General features: G+C 44.6%; 1 protein-coding gene across 1 annotated transcript; it reads left to right on the top strand.

Moving 5' to 3' along the window:
- Positions 1-4411: 4411 nt before the first annotated feature.
- Positions 4412-7394, top strand: LOC133902524 (mitochondrial phosphate carrier protein 3, mitochondrial-like). The gene is made up of 6 exons (XM_062344140.1): positions 4412-4727; positions 5969-6330; positions 6432-6475; positions 6570-6784; positions 6883-7007; positions 7105-7394. Exons 1-6 carry the CDS (start codon positions 4485-4487, stop codon positions 7178-7180), a joined length of 1065 nt encoding a protein of 354 aa, XP_062200124.1. The 5' UTR covers positions 4412-4484; the 3' UTR covers positions 7181-7394.
- Positions 7395-11825: the final 4431 nt, after the last annotated feature.

Raw genomic sequence — 11825 nt, 5'->3', positions numbered from 1 at the left:
ACGTCGGAGCATTTCTTGCGGAGAGGTTGAAAGGTGGCTGGTCCGAAGAAGAAGTACACATCGGGTGGTCTGGCGCTCAGAAGCTGTGAACAACGGATCATCCATCATTCATGATTTCTCTAGGATGTGTCTTAAGCTGAGGATTTCAATTTGGGATTAACTGGAGATGGTTTGGAGATATGTGTTTGCTTGTCTTGTATTGTGCAGGTGGTGGATGCAACTTGGCGGCTGACGATAGGATGATTGGGGCCAAATAGGGTGCTTGGTGCCGGACGATCGAGCAGGCCGAGCGGAGTCAAGGGTGATCCTAACTGTGCACATAGAGGTCAAGTAAAGCATGGAAGGAAGGATAAAGAAGGCGTATCGACGCAGTCAAGCGAAGGGGATACCAGTGCAAGTGACAATATGGCCCAGAGGGATTAGGAGTGAGAGAGACTTACCGGTGGTAAATATCGCAAGACGGAGTACACGCGTTGACATCGAGATGATTGCTTTAGGTGAAAGCAATTGGCATCAAGTCATGCTTTGAGAAACGTGCAAACGATTTCGTGATTTGGCCTCAAAATCGTGGAAGGATGGAGTGCACGTGGTATCATCGTGAAGCTAGCATCAAGGCAAAGTTAAGTCATGAATGCACCACAGTCGTTTGATGGATGAAGCGAAAAATGGACCAAAATACACTGGTAATAGGTACGAGGTTATTGGAAAAAAGAAGCTTAAGGGCTAAGCTACATTCCTAGGCTTATAAATAGAGGGTTAGGGCTGTGTGGGAGGTTTGAGCTAGCTATTGGAGTTTTGAGTGCTAGGTTTTAGAGGAGAGGAAGAGAAGAGCTTAGTCTTTGTAGTAGGTGAGAGTTTTTTGTGAGTAAAACATCTTGTAATCTGCTGAAAAGAGGGTTGTCCTCCGCAAGAAAGAAGAGATTGTTTCATACGATGCTCGTATTCATCTCCTTCTAGTTTTCTTCTATTGTCTCTCTTGCTTTGTTGCAAGTTTTTCCTTTTTGGTTGTGATTTTTGTTTCTACTTGAAGGCTAAAATTTTTCCACCTTGGAAAATTGTTTTTCTTGTTGCTAGAGGCATAAAATTTACATACAAATGTATAAAAGTGTGTTTTGAATTCCCTTGACTCTGGATCATAAACTTGGAGAATCTCTTCTTCTGCTGACCTTTGCTTTGGATCAAAGACTTCTTCCTTCAAGTTGCTACCTTTTGTAGCGATGATCCGTGAGATGATCTTCAATGAAACCTAGGGTTCATATACATCCACGAGAGCTATGATTTTTTCTAGAGATCTTCATAGTAACTTGATTCTCTCCGGTTTTGCTTCCGCTATTGATTATTGAGGTGTGTTGGGTGATAAAAAGGAGAAGACCATCTGTTTCGAAAGAAACTAATAATGCGCCTATTTACTCCTTCTGGTTATTCTTCATTCTACACTCTCCTCTCCTCCCTCTCTCTCGACTGAGTTGGAAGAAAATAGCCCGCTGACATTGGCAGGGCCGACACAGCCAATTTATAAAAAAAATGAGCACCGAGGGGGAGGACATCCCCTGAGATTTCTCAAGAGGATGCCAAGCCACAAACCCGAGCCAGTGAAACCGTGCTCGACTGATCATTAGCACCGTGAGAGGCTTGGCGGCGTAGCCAATTTATATACCCAAAAGGTCTCATCCATTATTCAGGCCAGACCTTTTGAGTGAGATCACCTAGCGTCGCAACGAGGAATATCTGAGATAAGGTGAGATCTGGGAGAAAAACAATTAATATGCCCTGTCAGCCGAGGCCCACTTGCTCTCATACATTCAACGCGAGGGTTGTCTAAGAACATTTAATATGCCCTACCAACGATCGTTTCTCTGTCATGCCATCGTCGATGCAGATTGTAGCTTGGTCGAGTTGGGACCTCGTGGAAACTGGAGGCAGGAGTCAAAATCATAGATTCTGTACGTGAGGGCCGCCTTCAAAATTGGGAGAGGGTAGATAATGGCCTCGTATCTTCAGTGGAGTATCCCATCCACATCTATCTTGTTTACGACTTCTTAGACAAAGGGGTTTTATTTCATTAAGCTAATGAAACTATCTCAGACTCTACATCTTTGGACATACTCAACTGATTATTATTACAAATGTTTTTTTTTCTAGCTATGTTGTAGACATCCATCTACTACATACACACCACACATACTCCAACAACAAAGGTTTAAACAATAACAAATGTTCAACAGTAAACACCTATTCTATTGCTAAATCTCTACCTATTGTTTATAAAGATGTCCATGGTGGTTGTGTCCAAACATCGGCACACTACCTCAGAACGGGTTATTACAGAAGGATTTTAAAACATATCACAGACGGTTATATGTTTCGTTTGTGCAAAAGTGTATGTAATATTGATCTTGTTATAGACGGTTACAACTCCGTCTATAATAGAGATACCCATAGACGGATTTTCTGTAAAACTGTTTGTGAGTCGTAAAAATCACCAATGTAATTTGTAAAAATCCATCTGTGAGTAGTAAGAGTCACATACGGTTTTTGTTGAAACTTGTCTATATAAAGTGTCACAAACGAATTTGTAAAAAAATCACCTATGTGACTCTTTCCCCTATAAGTAAATTTGCTTCCTAACTGTTCTCATGATATATAAATTAAACAACATCACATATTATTTTCATATCACACATTGACACATTGTTTAGAACTTTAACACATGTATTTACATATCACAAAGGTTAAGAACATCACACAAATACAAACCACACATTGTTCAGAATATATAAACCTAGCTAGCTATACACAATCTCTATATATACATATTTTGCTTCCAAAATGCTTGACATCGTTGGCGATGCCGTCTTTCAAAAGGATGAGATGATCAACATCATTGGCGATGTCATCTTCCAAAAGGATGAGATGCTTGACATCATTTGCAACGCCATCTTCGGGAAGGTTGAGATTATCAATATCACTAGTCGACATCGTCTTCCAGAGAGATGAAATAATTGCCATCATCTCAGCCTTATGTGTTTCAGCATAATGTCAATATAAACATCATCTTCAATGAGCATCTCGTTGTCATTCGAATCAGGCTCCATCCTGACTAACTCGGTAATGTGCTAAAACCAAACTGCATTGCTGCTAAACCGTCAGCCATGGTTAAGCAAGAAATACGTGTTCAAACTAATCTTGCAGTTCAAAAAAATATCTCCATTGTGACAAACAATAATAGAGAAAATCCCATCTGCAAGAACAGAATGGAGAACGCGATTCATAGAAAAACAGATTCAACGAAGAGGCCCTTCACACCAGGGAAGAGCACGAAGTCTGCATGACCGAAATCAATGCCAAACATCTACATCGTGGAAATAGATATAGGGACAACCCTATCCTAGCAGCGCTTGATAGCAATGAACTGAGCCATTGTATATCTACAATGGAAACGCCATATTGCTCTCAGTTACACAGATTGAAGTAACCTCTAAGAAATCCTAACAAAACTACGATGGCAACCCTACCATTCTCACCATAGTGCGGTGAAAGGGATTTGGCGCCCCAATCTCGCTCCTCCGATGCAGAAAAAAACCCTAACTGTGTGTGTGGAAGATGGATACTCGGATGGCAAAGAGTAGAGTGAGCAAGATGAACACTGCACGTTTTATATTTAGGGGAGATGAGCAAGTTGTGTGCATGAGAAACCAAAAGAGCTAGGGGAGACGAATGATCAAATTTAAAATAATACCTAAGCTTTTAAGTATATACGGGTTTTCAAAAAAATCCATCTATATCCATCCTACATACACAAATAGATCTTAAAAAAACTGTTTGTGGCAATATCGCAAATGAGTTCTTCTAAACCTCATCTGTGTCTGTAGGAATGTAGGATAATAATAAATAGATTTATAAAAACCGTCTGTGAGTTCAGACAAACCCAAACGACAATTTTATTATAGATATGTCTATCTTAGCAACACTCTAAAGGTATTTTATCAGTGACGGATTTAAAAAATCACTTGTGATATTCTATCTGTTTTCACCTGGGTCAGATGACCAGAGTCGACATAACTTGTACAAGTTAGTAATGAGTAATCTGATACATACACGTTGTGTTGAACACTCAGACTCCGAAGAGTATTCGATCCCAGATTGTAGAGTGTTTGTCCCGTTTCAAACAAAGGTTCTAGAGCGTTTACCACTTTTACGTTCGGGTGCAACTAATCTCTCCACGGATTAGCACATCTGTACATGTGACCGATTCCAGGAAAGAACCCAAGGCGCAACATTTCCACACGCCTCGCCCGTCGACCGCCGCCTTGCTTCCCAAGCCGTCGTCGCGGTCAGACCCGATACGCACTTCACCCAGCACCCTCGCGCGCGCGCGCGCCAGCTTCCCCGTATAAAACGGCAGCTGCGCGCACGCAGGCAGCTCCAAACGACCAGGAAACCACAACTTCCAAGTCCCAACGCACCAGCGAAACCGTGCGCGCATGCCGGCCGGGACGATGGCACCGCGCCAGCCGCTGCTCCCGAGCTTCCTCTACGCGCCGTCGCCGAGCGGGAACGGCAGGGAGGCGCCTGCGGCGATGGCGGGGGCGCCGAGCGAGCCGCTCGGGAAGATCGAGATGTTCTCGCCCGCGTACTACGCGGCGTGCGCCTTCGGCGGGGCCGCGGCGTGCGGGGTCACGCACGCCGCCGTGACGCCGCTCGACGTTATCAAGTGCAACATCCAGGTACGAGCGCTGAGTGACGCGGGAGAAACGCTGCTTTCTTTGACGCTTTGGATGCGAAAATTCTGTGGTTGCCTCGCTAGGGGAAAATTCTGTGGTTGTGCGGCACGGGGGTTTCGTACAAGTCAACTTTTTACTGCTGGCATGATAGGATCAACTATAACTTTTGAATGGAGATCGGATTTACACGTTTACACTCATTTGCTTGTTTGCAACAAAGGCTTTCCCCGATTCAGATAGATTCTTGACGTTTTTGCACCTCAAAGTGCATATTGCGAAACTTTGTTTTGGTACCTCGACAGAGGTCGATCATGAGCAGACTTTTCGTTGAACCGAAGCTGTCAAGGTCGGGTCTCGTGGTCGAAGCCAGCTACCGAGAATGCTGGAACGTCAGGGTTGAAGACGTCCCTGAGCTCGTGAGCACGTCATCAGTGATGTTAATTCTTGGTTTCAAAAGGTGATGTTAACACGGAGACGACAACTCAAACTGAGTCTGATCCAGCTTCTTGTACAATGGTATTCCTCGGCCCAGTTAAACGTGGCCTAATTCTCCTATTGCTTTGGCCCGGCCCGCGTAAACATGCACATATTACGTACTTCTAGTACTGCACGCTACACCAAAATTCTTCCTGTGATCTAAACCATCCAGCTTAGTTTCGAAAAAGATACTGCGTCCTCGACTCCTTCTCCGAGCTTGTTTTTACAGTCCTTGGGAGTAAAACGAGGTAACACTAAATTATATCTTTGGAGGTACCGAATTTGGTGGCTCTAAGCTAAAATTCATGGTAAATAGGCTCTTTTTTTCGTCTTCATAGATATCCACACTGCAATGAGCAAATCTCCTTTCGTATTTCCCAGCATTCTGTTAGGGAACTAGAATAGAATCAAGGATAGGAGCAAGCACGAGATCGAGGAATGGAAGAATCGATCTAGACGGGGAGACCCATTTCCATTACTTGTGATAATGGAATAGTCTTAAAGCCAGATCACAGGATACAGAGTCTGATAGCAGATGAACAAGGAAGAGAGATTCACTACCCGGTAGCGCGTATTGGGCCTTATGCTGGGCTTACTCTTTCAGCCCATTACGGAAGGAGCTCCTCCTTGCCAGCCTTGTCTTGTGTTGCTGTTCATCGTCAGACAAACGGCCTGACATATTCTGATCTCTTTTTTCGGGATTCTGATTGTGTCGACAACACAGTGTTCTGGTTTCTGACATGATGAGATGCGACATGATCTCGCAGATCGACCCTGCCAAGTACAAGAGCACCTCATCGGCGTTCGGCGTGGTCATGAAGGAGCAGGGCCTCCGCGGCTTCTTCAGGGGCTGGGCGCCGACGTTCCTCGGCTACAGCGCGCAGGGTGCGTTCAAGTACGGCCTCTACGAGGTCTTCAAGAAGCAGTACACGGACATCGCCGGCCCGGAGTACGCCGCCAAGTACAAGACCCTAATCTACCTGGCCGGCTCGGCCACAGCCGAGGTGGTGGCCGACGTGGCACTCTGCCCCATGGAGGCCGTCAAGGTCAGGGTGCAAACGCAGCCGGGGTACGCCAGGGGGCTGAGCGATGGGTTCCCCAAGATCGTCAGGTCTGAGGGCTACGCAGGGTATGTAGGATACCAGCTCCGACTGTCTGTTTTATGCTTTCTTGAATTTTGATCTATAGAATGGTGAGTCTAAACTGATCGATGTTGTTTGTGAACTGCAGGCTATTCAGAGGATTGGCTCCCCTTTGGGGGCGACAGATTCCTTGTAAGTATGCGTTTTCAGGCAGGATTGTAGTGTAAATTTTGTTTTCCCATTGCATATGAGGTTTCCAAACTGAACTTATCCATCCTCGCCGCAGACACCATGATGAAGTTCGCAACATACGAGAACATCGTCGAGATGGCTTACAAGCACCTCATCCCCACGCCGAAGGACCAGTGCAGCAAACCTCTCCAGCTCGGAGTAAGTTTCGGAAGCGGCTACATCGCCGGAGTCTTCTGCGCTACCGTTTCACACCCAGCCGACAACTTGGTCTCATTTCTGAACAACGCCAAGGGTGCCACCGTTGGAGACGTAAGCTCACACTGCAGGAACACATCTAAAATTAACTGAATTTAGTTGCTCTTTTGCTAATGTGTAATCGCCGTACGTTCTTTTACTTGTTTCATCAGGCTGTCAAGAACCTTGGCCTCTGGGGACTCTTCACACGTGGTCTTCCTCTTCGCATCCTGATGATTGGTACCCTGACCGGCACGCAGTGGGTGATCTATGATTCTTTCAAAGTTATGATTGGAGTGTAAGTCTATCTATGCTTCTACTAGTACATATGACCAAGATTTTCTATAGGTTGCCTTTCCTTGTCAAGGCTTCTAAAACAACTGGTGATTTTGCAGGCCAACAACCGGTGGAGCGCCTGCTCCGTCTACTATCCCAATGGAGGGGCTGACAGAGCTGAAAGCATCCGGTTGATGTTCTAAAACTTTGACAGAGAACATACTTTTCTATCCCTACAAGATTGGTGCTTGTAATATTTTTTTCTACCTAAGGTTTTGTCTCAAGTTGGTGATTTTTTATCAATAGGTTAGTTACAGTTGTCTGCTGCAAGAAGCACATACAAAAGGTAGAGGTTATGTGTCCAAACGTCAATAAATCATATTGGATGAAATCATATTTTTGCACTGAATTTATTTCTTATGGTGATTTGATCACACCACACTACACACTCTAATGTAAAATGTACCGATATTTTATTCTGTATATATCATGGTGCAACAAATGCTCCAATATCAAATGATGTTTGTCACACCCCCAAATTCCTATTTTGGGTTGTGAGCATTTTAAAACAATAAAATAATATTTTTCCTGAAATTTGATAGCTTTTCCAAAAATTTGTTTAGAGTTTAAAAAGAATTTGTTTTGTGTGATGAAAAATGTATTTATAAAATATTAGAATACGTTAAGGAATTTCAAGGTTGGATAAATTCTTGTTCCATTTTTCCCATATTATCCAAAAATCCTCCGTGGACAATCTCATCTCGCATCATTTTGATCCAACCCAGCGTGCACTGCTTTTCCTCAATATTTTTCTTTCTAGCATGTGGCTCCAAACGAGCATCAAGCCATCAACCTTACATCACATTGGATTTCTAGCATGATGGCACATATGTGCGCTAAAGTCAGCCTAAACCAGTTCTCTTACATGTGCATGTACCTGATTGTCTCATCCACTTCCAAACGAAATCGTCCTTTCGCCTGGCAACCAAGATCAACCAACAAAGCCTGAGTTAGTGCTCAGTCAAGACGCATTGACATTCATTTATCCTCTTTCAATTTCTAACAATTCATAGTGGAAACCGCCGCTTAGATGGCCATAATGGCAATTGAAGTCGGCTACCAGTTACTTCTCATCGTCAGCCTCATATTGTCACGCAGTTTCGAAGTTCAATACGACCTCAAATGCAAATCTTAACAATAACAAAGTTGTAGGTCTCGTCGAGAGTTTCGATATGAACCTATGGAAGTCCCCTTTTGGATAATAAATCTAGGAGTTATGGGCCCCGAAATCAGTGTTACGCAGATAAGTCTGAGTTCAAACAATTTATCTTGTGGTACATTTTTGAAAATCAAGGTGGTGTTTTAAGAAGTTCCAATGAATACCAAAGTTGTAGGTATTTTCTAGTAATACAATTTAGAGTCTAGAAACGTCCAATTGGAGTCCGGACGATGGAGATATTATCCTCGGAATAGAGAGCTACGAAAAAGGAAAATGTAACCGACTCAAACTCGAATCCGATTCGTGTTCGGCTTGGACTCCACCTCAACTAGCCGCCTCTAACCCTATAAATAGGAGTTGCACGTCCTCTCATATCCCTATTCCACGCCCTTAAGCCCTAGACGTCGCTGCTGCCCTGCGTACGCCACCGTTCGCCGGAGCCGCCACCGCCGCTGCCCATGATGCGCTACCTCATCGTCGTCTCCACAAATCCTTCTTCCCCGATCATCGCAGCAAGGTGATGACCCCGGACTAGCCCCTTACCCTCCTCCTTTGCCTTGTGTTATCATCCCATGTGATCCCTAGCCAAACCCCCATCACCTCGAATCCACCGTCGCGCCGCTACGGTCGTCGCCGTCACGGGTAGGCACACTGTCACAGATGGCATCGGCGTTCCCGGGCCGATCAGAGCTCGGATCACCGCGCCCGTTAATCAGCACGTACCCCTGGATGTCCCACACACCCTCACCAAACCGTTTGTCCATTAGAGCCCCGACGCCACCAGGATCACGATCGCCATGCCCGCTGCCCAGTCTGGAGTTCTGCGCGTGCAATGTGGGTTCAAATCGTGTTCCCCAGGGAACTAGCACTCTAATCCATGAGTCCTTTGGCTGAGACGTGCCCCTTCTAGTCCTCAACATCCTCCCAAAATTGGTTTATCCAAAGCTACAACAAAGCCCCCATTCTCGATGTCGCAATCCCTGCTACCAAGTCCCGTACACGTTCTGCGTACCTGAATGTCAGCCGCATTCCCCGGCGAACCGGAGCTCCAATCATCGATCTCTTTGACAGAGACATGCCCCTGGTTATCCTCAACAATCTCTAAAAGTAGTTCAGCCAGAAGAGCACTGACGCCGACAATTTTGTGGTCGCTACGCCGTTGCCCCCATGTTTGTGAGTGTTCTGCGCGTGCACCCAGAATGCATTCGCGTTCCCCGTCAATCCTGGAGCCGTTTGGATGCACCGACCACGTCACGGTGTGTCCCATCACATCTTCTGTGCATCCACAAGAAGGTTCCCTCGCATCTGCAGCGACACCACCAGGAACGCGATCCTAACTTCCAACGTCGTTGCGTAATCTCACCAAAATTCCAACAGATCGATCTCCTTCTCAGGTGAAGCCCTATCCAAACCATCACTACAGAATCGTGTTCTAGAAAATATGAATATTTTATTCAAACCGTTTCTTGAATATCATAGCCAATCTCCGAGGACGTGCAAGTCTTATTCGCTGTGTCTGTGTGCGGTCACCTCCGTACCTGGGATCGTTCGTCTCTCTTTTGCCGCTACCTCGGAACTTCTCTGACAAGACCAACCATAAAACTGAGCTCGTCTTCTCGCATTCTACGCCCGTGCTCTCCTTGATTTGTTGAAACATCATTGTTGCCCAATGTCAACATCAGTGATCACCGTTGCTATCGCCATCTAATCGTGCACTTCGTCGCCTTCAGCTCGCCGGTGTGCGTGTCCCTCTATACCTTAGGTCAAACTGAGCCCTTCATGAGTTCATGGCTGCGATGCGACCCTGTATGTACCATCTCCGTCAACCCTGGGCCTTTTCCCTCACTGGCGATGCCGAGAGCCCGCCGTCGGTCGACTCCTCCATGCCAAACTCCCCTACTCTACTCTCTGATCTCGTTCTCTTGGTGAGAATCCCAAATAACCCCTCCGGAGATCCTTTATTTCTATCTTTACTTCCTGTTTAGAATGCTTACATGTTAGCCCATGCCTTCTATAGTTAATTCTGTTCTAACCCTTATTATTCAAACAGAATCATCTATTCAAATCTTGTTCAGCGAATTTCATTCAAATCCAAGCAACACTCTATGAATTCGCCTAAATCTTGTATCCTATCCAACCATAGAGTTTCTTATGAAGTGATGCCTCTGTTTGATGTACTGTTCTTAGTTATTTGTGTTTTCTCTTTTGTCGGTTGTTCCTACGAGTAGATGACTACATTTCAAAGCAATACAAGGATCTCCAAGAGCAACAGCTCGAAAATCGATGATTTGCAAAGTCAAGACTTCGAGACATATCAGAACCGAGTTTACGAATATCACTGAGCAGCAGCCAAGCAAATGTCCTTGAACATCTTGCACCTATTTTAGGACTTTTATATTAATTGTTTGTCCTTATTGGATGCTTGTCTAATTTGGAATCCCATAATTAGGGTTTACTAGATTTTGTATGATTATCTTTTTCGTCGTTGATGAGTCATGGGAAATGAAGGGTAGATATGCTAGTTACTGTAATGGTTGGGGTAAATGTTAATCTATCTTGTAGTAACATGGTATAAGGATCCTAACAGGATGATTGGTATGTGGATGGTGCATGAAGGCGCATATGTTGTGTCGCACGATGGGAATGTATCTATTCCTGTGTGGGGTCCTAAGGACCGGTTCTTGAAACCTGTAACCTGGCTGAACAGCGCAACCACAAGACTTATATGGGTATGACCTGACCAATTAATTAGATGTCCTCCTTATTCTGTACGCACCAGTGGACGGTTGAGTGGTACAAGAGGGGGCCTCTGCAGTGGATAGAATCTCTGTTAATGGTGAAACTTTAGTGGGTGCATATGGATTTAGAGGCACTTTGTAAGGTCTTGCAGTGAGACCCCGGCTCTACACCCTAAAAGTATGAAGCAAAACGGGAATCACGACCCGTGGGTAAAGTATGCAAACTCTGCAGAGTATAAAACTGATCAATCAGTCGTGCTCACGGTCAAGAGCGGCTTAAACTTCTTCTTGATTAGTTGGGATCAAGGTTCTAGTATGGATGTTCGGGTCGCTAGGTAATGGGATTACCTGGTGAGTTATGGTAGCCGTTTATGGAATATCTGGTGAGTTTGGTAGTCAGATGAAATCCGATGAGTTGTTCTTCTTGTTTAAGTTGTGTCTTCAAACTTAGTAAATATGATGCCTGATTCTGGGAGTTATAGGTTAAGGTTGCTTAGTGTAGTAAACTAGTGTCTAACCCTTTTTTGACTTAAGCCTCATGCCATACTTTTCTATACTTGCGGAGTACGATATATACTCACACTTGCTATTTCCAATAATAAATATTGCTCAGTTCGAGAAGACCTCATCAAGATCAAGGAAACTAAAGGCTATATGAAGACGGAGTGTTCCGAGTCGCGTTGCCACCAATCAATTGCTTGTGGTATGCCCAGAAGATCCTTAGGACTCATCTTGTATTCTTCCGCTGCTGTCTTGTAAACTTTGGTATTTATTTCAATAAAATTATTTTTGTTCGATATATAACTGTACATCACTGATAATGTCACCGCATGTATGATGAAACTGATCCTGTTATATATGTATAATGCACTTGGTTATTCTT

Source organism: Phragmites australis, chromosome 20 (assembly GCF_958298935.1).
Source record: "Phragmites australis chromosome 20, lpPhrAust1.1, whole genome shotgun sequence".
In the NCBI taxonomy this organism is placed as follows: Eukaryota; Viridiplantae; Streptophyta; class Magnoliopsida; order Poales; family Poaceae; genus Phragmites; species Phragmites australis.
The sequence above is the reverse complement of the archived record's forward strand: the minus strand, read 5'-3'. Positions and strand labels throughout refer to the sequence as shown.

Coding starts and splice junctions, on each gene's coding strand:
- LOC133902524 (XM_062344140.1), top strand. CDS start 4,485: ATGCCGGCCGGGACGATGGCACCGCGCCAGCCGCTGCTCCCGAGCTTC. Junction 6,331..6,431: donor AGGTCTGAGGGCTACGCAGG/GTATGTAGGATA, acceptor TGTGAACTGCAG/GCTATTCAGAGGATTGGCTC. Junction 6,476..6,569: donor TTGGGGGCGACAGATTCCTT/GTAAGTATGCGT, acceptor TCCTCGCCGCAG/ACACCATGATGAAGTTCGCA.